General features: G+C 45.0%; 1 protein-coding gene across 4 annotated transcripts in view; it reads left to right on the top strand.

Annotated features, from left to right (window-relative positions):
* The first annotated feature begins 12385 nt into the window (after window positions 1–12385).
* Window positions 12386–19874, top strand: part of LOC144502552 (uncharacterized) — a 77394-nt gene continuing 69905 nt past the window's right edge. For 2 of the 4 annotated variants that reach the window (XR_013499352.1, XR_013499353.1), the window contains exon 1: window positions 12493–15806. Coding sequence is in view for 2 of the 4 variants with exons in the window: in XM_078226637.1 (XP_078082763.1) it covers window positions 12608–15806 (3199 nt within the window). In the remaining 2 variants the exon portion in view is untranslated. Of the gene's footprint in view, window positions 15807–19874 lie in introns of all 4 variants that reach the window. The other 2 variants (XM_078226637.1, XM_078226638.1) reach the window with 2 other exon arrangements.

Here is a 19874-nt window from a genome sequence, read left to right as displayed (position 1 = left end):
AAGTTTGGTCCTCTACAAAGTACAAGCTGAAGAAGCTGAATGTAAAATATAGTTCAATGCTGATAATGCCCTTCTTTATGCAACTAACTCTTCTGGTTCATTTTACAATATCTCGCCAAACAGTGAGTTTGTCTGATTTTTGGGATCCATGGCTAACCAGTTGGCAAAGGAGACAATGGGTGGAATTTTACCAGGCCTTTTGAGGAGAGGTTGTGGGTTGGGTGGTGAAGGGTTGTGACACAATGAAAATTAGAAAAATGAGGTCAGACCTGAATGTCAACATATCCGCAGCTCCTCCCACTTCATAAAAAATAATTTATGGTATGTGGGTGTCGCTGGCTAGGATAGCATTTATTGCCCATCCCTAATTGCTCTCCATTTTAGCAGGAGGAACCTTCTGGGCACTGAAGGCAACTTAGCTGGCAGCAAGGGGCAACTAATTGAGGTTCTTAGTGAAGCAATTAGCAAGAATTTTCTGAGGACACTGGCATTTTCCCGGCAGGGGATGGGACCTATGCAGTGTTGGCAGCTCACTGGATATAGCAGGAGGTTGGACTACCTTGAAACTGAAATAAAAACAGGAAATGCTAGAAACGCTCAGCGGGTCTGGCAATATCTGTGGCAAGAGAATCAGAGTTAACATTTTGAGTCCGTATGACTCGTTAAAAGTCACATGCACTCAAAATGTTAACTCTGCTTCTTTTTCCACAGATGCTGCCAGACTTGCTGAGTTTTTCCTGCATCTGCTGTTTTTATTTCAGATTGTGGAGATGCCAGCGTTGGACTGGGGCAAGCACAGTAAGAAGTCTCACAACATCAGGTTAACTACCAAATAACTACCAATTTGCTACCAAATAAACCAGTTGGACTTTAACCTGGTGTTGTGAAACTTCTTACTTTATTTCAGATTCCCAGCATCCACAGTATTTTGCTTTTAGCATGAAAATCATATGCATTCTGCATAGTAAAGATGCAAATTGCAAGCCTGATATCATGCACAAGTAAGAGTTTTAACAGCACCAGGTTAAAGTCCAACAGGTTTATTTGGTAGCAAATGCCATTAGCTTTTGGAGCGCTGCTCCTTCGTCAGATGGAGCATCTGACGAAGGAGCAGCGCTCCGAAAGCTAATGGCATTTGCTACCAAATAAACCTGTTGGACTTTAACCTGGTGTTGTTAAAACTCTTACTGTGTTCACCCCAGTCCAACGCCGGCATCTCCACATCATTATGCACAAGCACAGGCTTGCAATTGCATAATTACCTCCTGGAAACTGATGGCATGATGCCACTGGTGGTGAACAAGTAATTTTCCAGAGAAATTTATTCTTAAAGGAACCACCACCCCAACATAAGCTAAGTGTTTTTTCCCGTCACAAGCACATGGGCCATCATAATCATTACAATCTGACTTCCAATGCTTCAGAGTTGCAGTGGCTCCCGCAAACATGGACCAGCTCAAAATAAATTCTGTCTCTTCGTCTTGGGCTGCTTGTTGAAGGCAGAACCAAAAGAGCTGTTGAGCAGGTCAACAGTAGGAATGGTGCTTTGATGGTAAACACAGTAAGAAGTTTAACAACAGGTGGCTTTTGCTACCAAATAAACCTGTTGGACTTTAACCTAGTGTTGTTAAACTTCTGACTGTGTTTACCATCAAAGCAGCTGTGTTTACCCCAGTGCAACGCCGACATCTCCACATCATAGCTTTGATGGTAAGCAGCCATGGCCTGGAAATAATTAGTCATGAGAGTGAAGGAGGGTTGTTTTTCTTACTGATGGTGAGATTAGTGATGTTGGGGAAATGGATGCAGAGGGAGATGTGGAAGTGATTGCAGATAACTGAAAACTCATGTGTTGATGATGAGGCATTGGAATGTGGCGATAAGGGTATTTTTCACAGTAACCTCATTGCAGTGTTGACGTGCGCCTACTTATTTATTTAATAAATAAAGGATTCTTTCTACGCAAGTTGGCTGCTGCATTTGCATAACAAAAGCAACAACAAAAGTAATTCTTGGCAAATTTGTAGCTTATGTAAATACAAATTATTTCTTTCCTATCAGGAATCAAAATCCCCAAGTTAATGAGGCCACATAAAATTATGATGGACTGGTAAGATTACGAATGGGGGCGTTGATACAAAGCATGTTGATAGAGCACAGAGAAATTAAAGGGGAGTGAACAAAGTGTACCAAGGTAGGAAGATAAGTTGCTCAATTGCCGAGAGAGGAAAGAATCCAATTTAGCCAGGGGAATGGTGTGGCTTCCAGAGTGATGGATGATGACAATCTTACAAGGAGAGATGAAAGGAAGAAGTTTGTAAAAGGAAAAGGTGCCTAAGGAGTGGAAAGAGATGTCAAAAATGCCCTTGACAATATCAGACACAGTGTTAGTGCAGCAATTTGGGTGAGGTAAGGGGTGATTCACCTCTGGGGTAGTTTAGGTCTAGCAGCTGCAAGCAAAGTTCCTGTCAGGCACCAGACACCAAAACTCTTACCTGCTATCCGGCTGCAAGTGGCAAGGCCCTCATTCACAAACAGAAGTTTTTTGTTGGCAATATTAGAAGAATAATGCTAGATGACCACCAGACATACGGTCAGTAGGAAAACAGTGATGGAAGAGATTAGAGCAGTGTTCCCCTTAGAAGGTGTTCAAATGGAATTTTTGCTTGGAATCGGCAATGAGGGTAAATGGAAGGCTGGAAGAACCAGATACCTAAGATGGAGTAGAAGAGATATGTAGCTGCATCGAGAAGGCAGGCTTGGTAGGACAGCAGTAGGAGAAATGATCAGCACAAATAGATGAGACATGAAAAAGGCAAGTTGCCCAAGTGAAGTTAGGATGGGAGAGAGGGAGATAGAGGTGTTAGGGAAGAGACAGAGGTTCCAAGTGAAGGGAAAGGAAAAGAAACCAGAATGTGGCTAAAAGCCAGTCGACAGAGGAGCCATAGAGCAAATCACGATGCTGTAATTCATGGATTTCGTTATAAGTGGGTTGGAGCCTATGAAGAGTGATTGTTACATGTTGATGAATGCATTAATCAGCAAGACAATGGCTAGGATTGGATGATAAGTAGAGAAAATTATTGATTATAATGTACAGAGGCATAATGTTCAATGGCACAAAGCCCTGAAATTTTGAGTTATTGAAAAAAGATCAGAGGATATGTAAGCCAATGGCTGCATGACAGATTTGAAAATATATTAGACAGCTGTAAGCACAATGTCAGGCTATATAATAAATGCTGACCTGAAATTGCCATGACAGAAGAAATACATTTAGATGCAGGATCATAAACCAACAAAATTGGCTTGTTACATTCTCAAAGCTGAGTTTGTGTTACAATTAAACTGCAGACTGAAAATCTAGTACAAGCTTTTATGTCATCAAATGGCTCCTGGGAATAAATGTCAAAATATTTTCTGAATGTAAGGGGAGGGGTAACATATTACCACAGATAGAAGATTGGCGGGCTGGCAGAAAACAGTGACTATGCATCAGTGCATCTTTGTCCGATTGGCAGGATGTGACAAGTGGAGTCCGTAGAGGACTGATTGAGGCTTCAACTTTTTACAATTTACATCAATGATTTAGATGAGGGGAGCAAAGGGATGGTAGCTAAATTTGCAGATGACACAAAGATGGGTAGGAAAGTATGTTGTGAAGAACACATGAGGAGTTTGCAGACGAATATAGATAGTTGAGTGAGTGAGCAAAAATGGAGTAGAGTGCAGCAAAATGTGAAGTTATCCACTTTGGCAGGAAGAATAAAGTATTATTTAAATTGAGAACAATTGCAGAATTCCGAAGTGCTGAAGAATCTAGGTGTTCTCGTGCATGTGTCACAAAAAGTTAGTATGCAGTTACAGCACTCAATCAAGAAGGCTAATGGAATGCTATCCTTAAATACGAGAGGAATTAAACATAAAAGTTAAGAATAGTTATGCTTCAGTTTTGCAGGGCATTGATGAGACCACAACAAGGTTCTAGTCAGTAGCTGAAACATACGTGACTTAATGTTTGCCCATTTCCTTGGTAGAGCAGAGGAGACTGAATGAGTGAATGGATTAACCCTAACTTTTAGCAATTATTAAAAAATCATGAACCAACACTTATTTATTAATCTCCTTATGACTGATGCCAAATTCTGCTCCAACTCCATTTTGATGTTAGCTGATGATACCACCGTTGTGGGCCGAATCTCAAACAATGATGAGATGGAGTACAGGAAAGAGATAGAGAATCTGATGAAATGGTGCAACAACAACAATCTCTCCCTCAATGTTAGTAAGACAAAGGAGATAGCCATCAACTTCAGGAAGAGGAGTGGATGACATGCCCCTGTCTACATCAAAGGGGTGAAGTGGAAATGGTCAAGAGCTTCAAGTTTCTCAGTGTCCAGATCAGCAACAATCTGTCCTGGTTCCTCCATGCTGACATTATAGTTAAGAAAGCCCACCAATGCCTCGACTTTCTTGGGAGGCTATCTGTATATGGTACAAATGAAATCAATGAAAATAGCCAAAGGGGAGTCAGAATCATGTGTAATTGCATTAGGAACCAGATCAAAAACTCCAAGATATATTATGAAGTTAGCCCAGACCCCAACTACATTTGATTTTAAAATTAGTTTGAGCATAAGGTGTTCAGCTCCATGTATGATTCTATTGATCCACTCGGAAGCTTTTATTAAAACCAACTTTATTTAACAACACCGTTAAAATATAACAAAACAATTTAGCATAACCTTAACCAATTGAAATGCTTAAACATGACAAAGAATAATTCTCAACTGCTAGCAATTTAAGCAGTACCCCAATAGATGTAAATTCCTCTTCAAAATCAGTTAGCAAAACTAATTGGAACAAGTTTATTAACACACCCAGGGTGGAGCTTGAGTCCCAGGACACCTGACCTGTCCTCTTAAAGGGGCATGCCCCCAACATATATCATCCCCTCTTCCCCCATATAACATATATACATTATTAAAACAATTATATAAATAAAAATTTAACTACATACAAAAACATGAACATCAACTTTGAAATGCAATATCAACGTTCATTGAAAGTCTACATAGACAAAATCAGTCTATCTGGAAGATGACAGTTCCTGATTGACCATTTCATTGCCACCTGGCTCTTCTCGGGCATTCTTCCCCGCATTTCCAGAAGCTCTCAATCTTCCACTCTAACCTGGTTTCTGACATCAGCAACTTCTGCTAACGTTCCCTCTCTGGTCAGAGCTCCCTCAGTTTCAGGAGCACAAAACTCGTCAGTTCCTTAGGTTCATGGTGCAACAATTGTGTGTCAGGGAGGACTTCCCTGCTTTGATGTGGGACCACTAGCAGATCCGTGTGCCTTCTCCAGACCCCTTTATCCTGGGTGTCAATTATGTATGACATTGGCCCCATCTGGGCCACCACTGTTGCAGGGACCTATTTTCCCCCCACCATGTAGTTCCTCGCCAACACAGTTTTCCCTTCTTGAACGTCTTTGCCTTTCCCTCTCTTTGCGCTATCTGCCCTTCTTGGTTCCTTGTTACCACTTCTCATGTCTCCTCTGGCCACATCAAGTCAAAAGTGGTCCTCAATCTGCGGCCAAACACCAATGGCACCAGGGAAATTTGGGTCATTGCATGAGGTGTGTTGCGATATGTGCTTAAAAATCAATTCACTGGCCTTCCAAGGGACCCTTTCCCTTGGGAAACCTTCAATGCTTGTATTAAAGTCTGGACAATGTTTTTGGCCTGGTCATTTGTTGCAGGGTGATATGGAGCCAACTTCACCTGCAGAACTCCTTGATGATTGAAGAAGTCCACAAATCCTTTGCCACAAACTATGGCCCGTTGTCTTTCACTATTTGATCAGGGCTTCCAAAATGAGCAACCAATTTACTGAGTCACTCTATAGTCGCCTCTGCAGACACCAACTTCATAATTGCCATGTCTGACCATTTTGAGTGGATATCAACAACTACCAAAAGCATTTTCCCTTCCACCGGACCTGCAAATTCCACATAGATCCTTTGCCAAGGAGTTCAGGCCATTCACATGGGTGAAGGGGCAGCAATGGCTGTGCACAGGATTCACAAGCACGTGCCTTCACCTCGATCTGGGAGTCAACACCTGGCCATCAAAAATAGCTCCTGGCAATCTCTTTCATCTGCACCATACCTGTGTACCCTTGATCTCGCACCTTCCTACGTAAAGTGGGAGGAATTAACACTCTCATACCCCACAAAAGTCTTCCACCCAAAGTCTTACGTCCATTATGGACAACTCCCACTTCCTTGACAAGTAGAGACTCAAATCAGGCTGATTCCTATGAATAATCTTCCCTCGTAAGACTAAATCCATTACGTGACTTAAGACTGGGTCATTTCTTGTGGCGTTTTGAACCTGGGTCACTGATACAGGTACTTTATTACCTCGGTGAAAATATACAATTTTCAAATGCCAATCAGGAACATCCGTTCCTTCAGGGAGAGACAGCCTTGAAAGTGCATCAGCAATACCATGCTGTTCAGATTGTCTATACAGTATGTCATAGGAGTATGCGGCACAGTGGCTAGCACTGCTGTCTCACAGCGCTGGGGACCCGGGTTCAATTCCTGACTTGGGTCACTCTCTGTGTGGAGTTTGCACGTTCTTCCCGTGTCTGCGTGGGTTTCCACCGGATGCTCCGATTTCCTCCCACAGTCCGAAAGATGTGTTTGTTAGGTGTAATAGCCATGCTAAATTCTCCCTCAGTGTACCCGAACAGGCGCCGGAGTATGGCGCATAGTGACTTCATTGCAATGTTAATGTAAGCCTACTTGTGACACTAATAAATAAACTTTTTTTTATAGTGCCCATTGTTGTAACCGTGCTGCTGCCATCGGTGGTATTCTTGTGTATGGCCTGAAGATGGTGGTCAATGGCCTGTGATCGGTTAACAGCATAAACTGTTGGCCATATAGAAAATGGGAAAGTTTCTTCACCCCCAAATATGATACTTAACTCCTTCTTCTTGACCTGGGCAAAACTTTCCTGTTTTTGTCAATGACCTTAACGCAAAGGCGATGGGCTTTCTTCTCCATTGGATAGTACGTATGACTATTTAGCGCCAATTCCGTAAGTTGTGGCATCTCAGGCTAATTGCAATGGCAACTACAGATTGAGGCGTACCAACACTTCCAACCTTCGTAAGGCATGTTTTCCCTCCCGGTAAGCTTCTTCACACTCTTGGGTCCATCTTCATGGTTGGCTTTTACCCAGCAGATGGTGTAAAGGTTTCAGAACGGTGGCCAAATCTGGTACAAATTTGCAATAATAATTTATAAATCCCAGGAATGATCGTAACTGCTGTTAAGGCTCAGACCAGAAACTCCAAGGTATATTATGTAGACCTCAATTTTTGCATTTGATTTTGGCATTAGGGTGAGTATAAGGTGTTTCACAACAGGTATGATTCAACTAATCCACTCGGAAGCTTTTATCAAAACAAACTTTATTTAAGAATACAGTTAGAACATGACAAAAAGAATTTGCATAACTTTCACCAATTAAAATACTTAGACATGGCAAAGTATAATCCTTAACAGCTGGCTATCTCTGTTGTTCCAATTTAAAGCAATGCCCATAGACATACAGCCTTCTTCAGAATTAGTTAGCACTAAAACAAGTATGCTCATGTGATGCTGAATTTTCAGCTTTTTAACGCTTCTGGACACAGACGGAAAAGAGAGATACTGCTCTCTCTCAACTCCAAAAGCAGTATCTAAAGCTTGAGTATTCTGTGTAAACCCAGCTTCACCATCACATGATTATACCTGCCAATCATCCCAATCAAGCCCCACTCTGCAAAATCCCAGGGAAAACAGCAGAACGGCATTAATTCAGATTAAAACCAACATCTAGCCATTAAAATTATGGTAATTATGCTGTTGCAGCAACAACACAAGATGCCAGCAGACAGCGCAGCTCTGAGTGCATAAAACTGCTACAACTGACCCTGCACAAGAATATGGCTCAAATACATTTCTTAAAGGCACAGTATTGTCACACTGCAATACATTCTCTGGTGTAGGAGCTTTCATGATGGCCTCCATTTTCTTGGGTGCCTTCTGTAGTCTCTCACAATCAATGACACGGCCCAGGTATTCAACTGAATCTGTAAAGAATTTGCATTTCTCGTTCTTTACTTACAGGCCATGTCCCTGCAACCTGGCCAATATTTTGATGATGGGCTCCACCAAGGAGGAGCATTTGAAGAACCTTATACAGAGCTTCAGAAGGTTAGAATGCCATAACCAGGTAACATTGGTAACCCACTTAGAATTTGGTGCATTGACCTTTGGAAAAGGGCTGGTGCTGATGTAATACCAAAAGGAAGACACTTATAATGTTAAAGCTCCAAATGAGTTATGATTGCCAGAGGTGATTGGGACTGTTCTGCAACTGCCAAATGAACATAGGCTTGAGATAATTCCATCTTTGGAAATTTTGTCCCTCCTGCTAATCCACTAAATAAGTCCTCGATCAGAGGAAGTGGGTACTGATCTGCACACAGTACTGGGTTTACAGTAAACTTGAAGTCCCCACACTCAGTCTTCAAAACTGAATTGGGGTGGCCCATTCGCTGGTCGAGATTGCTTCCAGCGCCCCTATTCTCAACAGACATTCTAATTTGGCCTCTACCTTTGGCCTAATCACGTATGGCACCAGAAATACCTTCAGGCTCCTTGGACGAATCTCAGACTTAAGTTGAATCTTTATCTCAACCACTTGCATCTCATCCAGGATCCCCTTTGAATATGTCCTTATATCTCTCTAAGACATCCTGTAACCTTGGCTCCAAATCCACCAGCCTGATTACCACGCATCAGTTTAATTTTAATTTCTGCAGCCAAGAGAGACCAAACAGGACAGATTCAGTTGAATACCTGGGCCGTGTCATTGATTGTGAGAGACTACAGAAGGCACCCAAGAAAATGGAGGCCATCATGAAAGCTCCTAGACCAGAGAATGTATTGCAGTGTGACAATACTGTGCATTTAAGAAATGTATTTGAGCCATATTCTTGTGCAGGGTCAGTTGTAGCAGTTTTATGCACTCAGAGCTGCGCTGTCTGCTGGCATCTTGTGTTGTTGCTGCAACAGCATAATTACCATAATTTTAATGGCTAGATGTTGGTTTTAATCTGAATTAATGCCGTTCTGCTGTTTTCCCTGGGATTTTGCAGAGTGGGGCTTGATTAGGATGATTGGCAGGTATAATCACCCTTGACGACATACAATGGTTGCCCTGCACACTGATCGCTCAGTTGTACCTTTACCATCATATATCCTCTCAGTGGCACCACTTGCTCCGTAAATGTACGTAAGGTGATTTTTGAAGGCTTTTCAAACTTGTCTCTGTGTACTGAGTCTGGGATCAGTGATACTGCTGCCCCCATATTTACTTCCATTTTGGTTACCTTCCCTTCCACCTTTGGAAGGACTGAGAATCTATCGGCTACTCCTCAAACTGATAAAATATTCAACAGAAATTCTGTCGATTTGGGTTCTTCTGCCTCATCGGCAGATTCAGCGGACTCTCCCTTCTTGACTGGCGGCATGCATCTTCTGCCTAGTCTTCAGGTTCATCCCTCTTCCTTTTTTAATTGAACTCTACAATTCCAGGCAACATGCCCTACCCACTTACAACAGCGGAATTGTGCTTCACGAATCCAGCATGTGGGCTCTTTGTGGTCGGATTTGCCACAGCAGCGGCATTCTATGGTTGACACCATGTTCTGTTGCTCTGCGGCTATTTTGTGTACTCAGGCACTGATGCTCAACTGTTGCTTCACTTGTAGCCAGTTCCATGGAAGTAGCTATCTCAAAAGCTAATTAAAAATCTAGACATTTTTTGTCAGCAGTTTTTGTAGTATCGCTTCATTGGGAAGCCCACACACACCAAAAAATCCCTCTAGGCATCCTGTAGGAAAACTCTAAATTCGCAGTGTTCAGCTTGTCTCTTCAACACAGCCACAAATTGCACAATAGGGCAGCATGGTGGCACAGTGGCTAGCGCTGCTGCCTCACAGCGTCAGGGACCCAGGTTCGATTCCCGGCTTGGGTCACTGTCTGTGTGCAGTTTGAACATTCTCCCCGTGTTTGCGTGGGTTTCCTCTGGGCGCTCTGGTTTTCTCCCACAGTCCAAAGGTATGCGGGTTGGTTGGATTGGCCATGCTAAATTGTCCCTTAGTCTCAGGGGAACTAGCTAGGGTAAATGCATGGGGTTATGGGGATAGAGCCTGGGTGGGATTATGGTCGGTGCAGACTCGATGGGCCGAATGGCCTCCTTCAGCACTGTAAGGATCCCATGGATTCTATTTTAAAATAGATTCAATTTTCAATTGCATTCTCATATAAAATGCGAACTGTTCTGCTATCATAAGTGGCTTCGGGGCATAATGATTCTTAGTGCATCACACAGCTCTGCTCGGGGACACTGGTTTTCTCTGGTTGTATGAAGCTTTTTAATGTCGCAAATATTTTACTCCCTATCATGCTTAAGGACACTGCTACTGCTGGTTTATCCTCTACCTTATTTCCCTTTAAATAAGAGTATAAACGCTCTACGTATAGCATCCATATGGCCCCGAACAGGCCTGCCATTTCCTGATTCCTTTGGTGGAAGTTCTCCCCACCTTTGCATTCTGTAGCCATTTTCATGCACTTTTCCTCCTCTTCGCGCACTTCTCGATACCGCTCCTTCGCCAGCTATACTCCCCTACTCTTCCCATCAGTTGCCGTCCATGTCTCCTTTCATCCGCCTCCCTCCTGATGGTCTTGGTGCTCCCACTGGAGAGATCCCTCTCCTACATCTGGCCTCCAACTATAGCCTGAGTCCCCTCAAGGCCACTGCTTTCAACCTTCCCAGCGAGTACCTCTGTAGTGTTGAATGTGGTCCAAGTCCCCCTTGTGTCTGCTCTTCTCGATGCCGAGGCCTACTCCCTTGAGCCTACCCCATTATCTCAGCAATTCCCACTGTTTTTGGAGATCAGAAAAACAACAATGTCAATCTTCCTCCCTCACCTGGAAATTGGAAGTGAATTGCAGTCCATGGGCTGCAACTCTGCCCCATTGCCAGGTGTTATGTATGTGGTCTGTTATTGAAACTAATAATAAACCACAAGGTCAGTGGTAGTAAACTAACTGGAACAGTTGATCAACACATCTTAATCCTAGCACAGTCAGCTCAAGTCTGACCAGGCAAGCGCCACAGCCTAGGTCATCTGACCCATTCTCTTAAAGTGGCATGACCCCAACATACATAGGTTAAAGTCCAACAGGTTTATTTGGTAGCACAAGCCACAAGCTTTCGGAGCGCTGTTCCTTCATCAAATGAGTGGGAGTTGTGTTCATAAACAGGGCATATATAGACACAAACTCAATTTACAAGATAATGGTTGGAATGCGAGTCTTTACAGGTAATCAAGACTGATGGACTTTAACCTGGTGTTGTGAGACTTCTTACTGTGCTTACCCCAGTCCAACGCCGGCATCTCCACATCATGCCCAACATACAAGACAAGGGTGAGCACTACTATGGGGGGAGGAAAGGATGTCCCGAGGCATGGTACATTGGGGAAACCATGCAGACGCTACGACAACGGATGAATGAACACCGCTCGACAATCACCAGGCAAGACTGTTCTCTTCCTGTGGGGGAGCACTTCAGCAGTCACGGGCATTCAGCCTTGGATCTTCAGGTAAGCGTTCTCCAAGGCGGCCTTCACGACACACGACAGCGCAGAGTCGCTGAGCAGAAACTGATAGCCAAGTTCCGCACACATGAGGACGGCCTAAACCGGGATGTTGGATTTATGTCACATTATCAGTGACCCCCACAGCTTTCCCCCTGATCTTGCAGAATCTCACTAGCTGTTCTGTCTGGAGACAATACACATCTCTTTAACCTGTGTTTAATGTTCCCTCCACCCACATTATCTGTACCTTTAAGACCTGGCTGGCTGTAGAGATTTGCATTCTAATTAGTATTCTGTAACTTGATTTCTGTGTCTGTTTGCACTGTTGGAGAACAGATATCCACTCCATCTGACGAAGGAGCTGTGCTCCGAAAGCTTATGGTATTTGCTACCAAATAAACCTGTTGGACTTTAACCTGGTGTTGTGAGGCTTCTTACTGTGTTCACCCCAGTCCAACGCCGGCATCTCCACATCGGGAGGGGGGAGGGGCAGAGGCAGTGTGGAGCTTCTGCGCAGCCGCAGCAACCAGATTTCGCCGGCGGACCGGGTGAAATTAACGCGCAGCCGCAGCAGCCGGCGACATGGTGAAGCTCCTGCGCAGCCGCAGTGGCGGGGTGAAGCTTCTGCGCAGCCGCAGCAACCAGATTTCGCCGGCGACCGGGTGAAGTTCATGCGCAGCCATCGACCAGGTGAAGCTCCTGCGCAGCCATCGACCAGGTGAAGCTCCTGCGCAGTCGCAGCAGCCGGCGCCCGCCGGGCCGCCCCCGCGCAATGGCGGTGGTGCGCACGCGCGTTCCAAAAGCGTGACAACAATGGGCTTGGCGGTTGGTCGCGTGGCGCTGCTGTCAGGCGCGCGCGGGCCGCTTTGGACATGGCGCCTGCGGCCATGAGGTGGAGCGGGCCGTGTCGTTTGCTCTTGATGTTGTGGCTCACCGCGCCGTCGAGCCAGCGGGCCGTCCCCCGCCGGACCACGCCGAGCTCAGCCGTCCGGGAGTTGGCGGAGGCCATCGAGGCGGACAGCAGCACGCGGTCGCTGCTGATGGAGCTGGAGGAGGAGAAAGGCCACAGTGAGAGCGCCGCCGCCTCCAGCAACAGCACCGGCGAGGCGACGGAGGTCAAAATCGAGATCGAGAAGCTGGAGAACGGCAGCGGGCCGCCGCCGCCGCCGGGCGCCACCGAGCCGGCCCAGCACCCCTACCTCATCAAGATATCGTCCGGGGTCCCGAAGCCCGTCCCGTCGGAGAGCACCGGGCCGCCGCCGCCCGAACTCGCGGAGGAGACCATCGTGATGGAGCTGCCCGAGGCCAGTCCCGCCGACACCGAGGACAGCGTCCTGGACATCATCCCGTCTCCCCTCATCGTCGAGGATCTGACCACCGGCACCCCGCCGCCGATCGACCTCGTCGCCGACTCGCTGCTGGCGGTGGAGGACGAGGCGGTGGAGGACGAGCCCGCGGCCCAGCGGCCGCTCATGAGCCAGCCTGGGCAGGAGCCGGGAGCGCCCAGGAGGAAGAAGCAGCATGAGGAAGGGGAGCCCGAGAAACCCAAACCCCCTGCCCACAAGCAGAAAGCCACGCCGCCACCGCCCAAAAAGCCCAAAGCCGTCCATAGCTCGGGCAACAAGGCCAAAGCTCACTCCGTTACCCCTGCTCCTCCTCCAGTGACCGAGGGCACCGGCGACAATGGGACCAGTCTCCCGCAGGTGTTCCTTGTCATCGAGGAGGCTGAACCCAACTCCACCGCCGTGCAGGAGAGTGAGCTTCCAGTGGCCATCGAGATTATTGCCAACGAAGTCGGTGCCCTGAGCGACGCCATCAAAAATGACACTGTCACCCGTGCCCTCGACAGCAGCCAAGTGACAGAGACCATCACCCAAACCCCAGGCACCATCGTCCAGGAGGAAATCGTCACCAACTCCAACGACCTGAATTCAAGTACTATCACCAAAGTCCCAGAGGTGATTGTCACAGACAAAGACACCACAGTCGCAGATGTAATTGTCACAGATAAAGACACTGTTACCAAAGTCCCAGATATAATTGTCACAAAGAATGCCACCGATGTCCCAGATGTGATTGTCACAGACAAAGACACCAAAATCCCAGAGGTGATTGTAACAAAGAATGCCACCGATGTCCCAGATGTGATTGCGACAGACAAATACACCAATATTCCAGATGTAATTGTCACAGACAAAGACACTGTTACCAAAGTCCCAGATGTCATTGTCACAAATGTCACCAAAGTTCCAGACATGATTGTCACACATAATGACACGATGGTCCCAGATGTAGTTGTCACAGACAATTACACCACTGTTTCAGACGTGGTTGTCATGAAGAATGTCACCGATGTCCCAGATGTGATTTTCACAGACAAAGACACCACAGTCGCAGATGTAATTGTCACAGATCAAGACACTGTCACCAAAGTCCCAGAGATGATTGTCACAAAGAATGCCACCGATGTTGCAGACATAATTGTCACAGACAAATACACCAATGTTCCAGACTTGATTGTCACAGGTAAAGACACTGTCACTCAAGTCCCAGAGATGATTGTCATAGATGAAGACACCAAAGTCCCAGAGATGATTGTCACAGATAAAGACACCAAAGTCCCAGAGATGATTGTCACAGATAAAGACACCAAAGTCCCAGAGATGATTGTCACAGATGAAGACGCCATAGTCCCAGATATAATTGTCACAAAGAATGACACCAAAGTCCCAAACGTGATTGTCACAGATAAAGACACTGTCACTGAAGTTGCAGATGTGATTATCACAGATGAAGACACAATGACTGAAGTCGAAGTGATTGTCAAAGATAAAGAGACTGTCACCAAAGTCCCACATGTAACTGTCACAGACAAAAGCACTGTCAGAAAAGTCCCAGACATGATTGTGACAGATAAAGACATTGTCACAAATGTCCCAGACGTGGTTGTCACAAATAATGTCACTGAAGTCCCAGACATCATTGTCACAGACAAATACACCAATATCCCAGACGTGATTGTCACAGATAAAGGCACTGTTACCAAGGTACCAGAAGTAATTGTCACAGATAAAGACACCATCACCAAAGTCCCAGAAGTGATTGTCACAAATAATGTCACTGAAATCCCAGACATCATTGTCACAGACAAATACACCAATATCCCAGACATCATTGTCACAGATAAAGGCACTGTTACCAAGGTCCCAGAAGTGATTGTTACAGATAAAGACACTAAAGTCGCAGATGTGATTGTAACAGATAAGGGCACCGTCAACAAAGTCCCAGACATGGTTGTCACAAATAATGTCACCAAAGTCCCAGACGTCATTGTCACAGACAAATACACCAATATCCCGGATGTGATTGTCACAGATAAAGACACTGTCAGCAAGATCCCAGAAGTTATTGTCACAGATAACACCGTCACCAACATCCCGGTTGTCACAAATAGTGTCGCCGAGGTCCCAGATGTAATCATCACAGACAAATATCCCAATATCCCAGACATGTTTGTCACAGACCAAGACACCAAAGTCGCAGAAGTGATTGTCACAGACAAAGACACTAGCACCATGGTCCCAGATGTGATTGTCACAAATAATGACATCGAAGTCCCAGACATGATTGTCACAGATGAAGACACCACCAAAGTTCCAGAAGTGATTGTCACAGATAATGACATTGTCCCAGACGTGATTGTCACAGACATTGGCACCAAAGCCCCAGAGATCAGTATCACGGAAACTGACACCAAACCCCCACAGATCAGCATCGTGGAAACTGGCACCAATGCCCCAGAGATCAGCATCATTGATACAGACACCGTCTCCGGCACCCAAAGCATTAACACCAGCACCAGAGACATAAATGCTGCTGTCAGTGATAATGAATCTGAAGTTGTTGATACAATCGTTAGCATTAATGATAAAGGAGAGAGTGTCACGAATGTTGTGACGAAAGTAACAGTCCCAGAATCACATTTCAAGGAGCTGTATTTTAATCAGCTTGTAGACCACTTCAGTTTCACCTCCCATCAAAAACTCTACCGTCAAAGATACCTTTTAACTGGTAAGGGAAGAGCTTTCTTTTGAAATGTCCATTCTGCTATTGATGGTCTAATGGTGTTGCAGTATGTGGCTTTCTAAATGATTTTACTGGGTAAATGCATCAGCCAGTGTGATAATGTTATACAGACCATGTTAAGTTTGCTTAGCTGATTAGCTGATCTCAAAAGTAATTTGGGATGGGAGAAAGGGAGGATGCAACAACTACATTACATAATTGTTACAGTGCAGAAAAAGGGCAGTTGGTCCAACAGCATTATCCTTCAGCCAAACTTCTTCCTCTTCATCTCATTTGGGGCATGGTGGCACAATGGTTAGTACTACTGCCTCACAGTTCCAGAGACTCAAGTTCAATTCTGGCTTCGGGTTACTGTCTGTGTGGAGTTTGCACGTTCTCCCCGAGTCCGCGTGGGGATTTCCTCTGGGTGCTCTGGTTTCCTCCCACAGTCCAAAGATGTGCAGGTTAGGTCGATTGGCCATGCCAAATTGCCCCTTCATGTCAGGGGGTTAGTAGTGTAAACAAGTGGGGTTACGGGAATAGAGCCTGGGTGGGATTGTGGTCTGTGCAGACTTGTTGAGCCGAATGACCTCCTGCTTTATAGGGATTCTATGATATCTTTCTATTCATTTCTCAGTTCTTAGCTCAATTTCCTTAAACACATACATTCTGCATGCCCCAACAACTCTGTGTGGCAGTACGTTCAACATTCTAACCTCTCCCCAAGGAATGAAGTCCCCTCAATTCCTCATTGGATATTTTGGTGACTATCATGTTTATGATCTCTAGTATTGGAAGCACCTCTACATCTAACATATTGGTCCCTTTCCTAAGATTACCTCTTAAAGAGAGCACATTCATTAGTAAAGGCAGTGTCAGTAACCTGAGTACCAGACAGATCAGGCAAAAGCAAGACAGAGAATAAGGAAAGTCCAGATTAAACTGCATTTATTTCAATGCAAGAGGCCTGACGGGCAAGGCAGATGAACTCAGGGCATTGATGGGTACGTGGGACTGGAATATTATAGCAATTACTGAAACATGGCTAAGGGAGGGACAGGACTGGCAGCTTAATGCTCCAGGGTACAGATGCTATAGGAAAGATAGAACAGGAGGTAAGAGAGGAGGGGGAGTTGCACTTTTGATTAGGGAAAGCATCATGGCCGTACTGAGAGGGGATATATCCGAGGGTTCGGCCACTGAGTCTATATGGGTAGAACTGAGAAATAAGAAGGGGGAAATCACTTTGATAGGGTTGTACTATAGGCCCCCAAATAGCGGGAAATTGAGGAGCAAATATGTAAGGAGATTACAGATAGCTCCAAGAAAAATAGGGTGGTAATAGTCGGAGATTTTAATTTTCCCAACATTGACTGGGACAGCCATAGTATTAGAGGGTTGGATGGAGAGAAATTTGTTTAGTGTACTCAGGAGGAATTTCTCATTCAGTATGTGGATGGCCCGACTAGAGAGGGGGCAAAACTTGACCTCTTGGGAAATAAGGAGGGGCAGGTGACAGAAGTGTTAGTGAGGGATCACTTTGGGACCAGTGATCATAATTCTATTAGTTTTAAGATAGCTATGGAGAATGATAGGTCTGTCCCAAAAGTTAAAATTCTAAATTGGGGCAAGGCCAATTTTGATGGTATCAGGCAGGAACTTTCAAAAGTTAATTGGGGGAGTCTGTGGGAAGGCAAAGGGACGTCTGGTAAGTGGCATGCTTTGAAAAGTGTGTTAACCAGGGTTCAGGGTAAACACGTTTCTCTTAGAGTGAAGGGCAAGGCTGGCAGAAGTCGGGAACCCTGGATGTCTCGGGATATTGAGGCACTGGTCAAGAAGAAGAAAGAGGCACATGACATGCATAGGCAGCTGGGATCAGGTGAATCTCTTGAAGAGTATAGGGGATGTAGGAGTAGAGTTAAGAGAGAAATCAGGAGGGCAAAAAGGGGACACGAAATTGTTTTGGCAGATAAGGCAAAGGAGAATCCAAAGAGCTTCTACAAATACATAAAGGGCAAAAGAATAACAAGGGAGAGAGTAGGGCCTCTTAAGGATGAACAAGGTCATCTATGTGCGGATCCACAAGAGATGGGTGAGATCCTAAATGAATATTTCTCATCAGTATTTACTGTTGAGAAAAGCATGGATGTTAGGAACTTGGGGAAATACATAGCGATGTCTTGAGGAGTGTCCATATTACAGAGAAGGAGGTGCTGGAAGTCTTAAAGCGCATCAGGTAGATAAATCCCCGGGACCTAATGAAGTATATCCCAGGACGTTGTGGGAGGCTAGGGAGGAAATTGCGGGTCCTCTAGCTGAGATATTTGAAGAATTGATAGTCACGGGTGAGGTGCCTGAAGATTGGAGAGTGGCAAATGCTGTGCCTTTGTTTAAAAAGGGCTGCAGGGAAAAGCCTGGGAACGACAGGCCAGTTAGCCTCACATCTGTGGTGGGTAAATTGTTGGAAGGTATTTTGAGAGACAGGATCTACAGGCATTTAGAGATGCAAGGACTGATTAGGGACAGTCAGCATGGCTTAGTGAGTGGAAAATCATGTCTCACAAATTTAATTGAGTTTTTTGAAAGGGTAACCAAGAAGGTAGATGAGGGCAGTGCAGTTGATGCTGCCTACATGGACTTTAGCAAGGCCTTTGACAAGGTACCACATGGTAGGTTGTTGCATAAAGTTAAATCTCACGGGATCCAGGGTGAGGTATCTCATTGGATACAAAATTGGCTTCTTGACAGAAGCCAGAGGGTGGTTGTAGAGAGTTGTTTTTCAAACTGGAGGCCTGTGATCAGGTGTGCTTCCAAGATCAGTGCTGAGCCCTCTGTTATTTGTCATTTATATTAATGATTTGGATGAGAATATAGGAAGCATGGTTAGTAAGTTTGCAGATGACACTAAGATTAGTGCATAGTGGACAGTGAAGAAAGTTATCTCTAATTGCAACGGGATCTTGATCAATTGGGCCAGTGGGCTGACGAATGGCCGATGGAGTTTAATTTAGACAAATGCAAGGTGATGTATTTTGGTAGATTGAACCAGGGCAGGACTTACTCAGTTAATGGTAGGGCATCGGGGAGAGTTACAGAACAAAGAGATGTAGGGGTACATGTTCATAGCTCCTTGAAAGTGGAGTCACAGGTGGACAGAGTGGTGAAGAAGGCATTCGGCATGCTTGGTTTCATCGGTCAGAACATTGAATACAGGAGTTGGGACGTCTTGTTGAAGTTGTACAAGACATTGGTAAGGCCACACTTGGAATACTGTGTGCAATTTTGGTCACCCTATTATAGAAAGGATATTATTAAACTAGAAAGAGTGTAGAAAAGATTTACTAGGATGCTACCGGGACTTGATGGATTGAGTTATAAGGAGAGGCTGAATAGACTGGGACTTCTTTCTCTGGAGCATAGGAGGCAATTTTATTTTATAGACCTTATAGAGGTCTATAAAATAATGAGGGGCATAGACAAGATAGATAGTCAATACCTTTTCCCAAAGGTAGGGGAGTCTAAAACTAGAGGGCATAGGTTTAAGGTGAGAGGGGAGAGATACAAAAGTGTCCAGAGGGGCAATGTTTTCACACAGAGGGTGGTGAGTGACTGGAACAAGCTGCCAGAGATAGTAGTAGAGGCGGGTACAATTTTATCTTTTAAAAAGCATTTAGATAGTTACATGGGTACGATGAGTATAGAGGGATATGGGCCAAATGCGGGCAATTGGGATTAGCTTAGGGGTTTTTTAAAAAAAAGGGCGGCATGGACAAGTTGGGCCGAAGGGCCTGTTTCCATGCTGTAAACCTCTATGACTTTATGACTCTTGGCCTTCTGTTTTCAGGAGAAAAGAAGCCAGCCTGTTCAGTCTCTTCTGATTATAACTTCTCTATTCTGGTATCATCCTTTGTCAATCTTTTTTGCATCACCTTCACCTGTCTTTTTAATATGGAGACTGGAAGTGTTATTACATCGCAGTATCATGGGAAATATACATTCAGGCAAAGTTCTTGCTACTTTCATTCCCTAGTTACTTATAGATGTAAATAAAATGTTGGCTGTGAGAGTCTTTGC

Source organism: Mustelus asterias, chromosome 13, assembly GCF_964213995.1.
Source record: "Mustelus asterias chromosome 13, sMusAst1.hap1.1, whole genome shotgun sequence".
NCBI lineage: Eukaryota > Metazoa > Chordata > Chondrichthyes > Carcharhiniformes > Triakidae > Mustelus > Mustelus asterias.
Note: the sequence above shows the minus strand (reverse complement) of the source record. Positions and strands in the feature narration are given on the sequence as shown.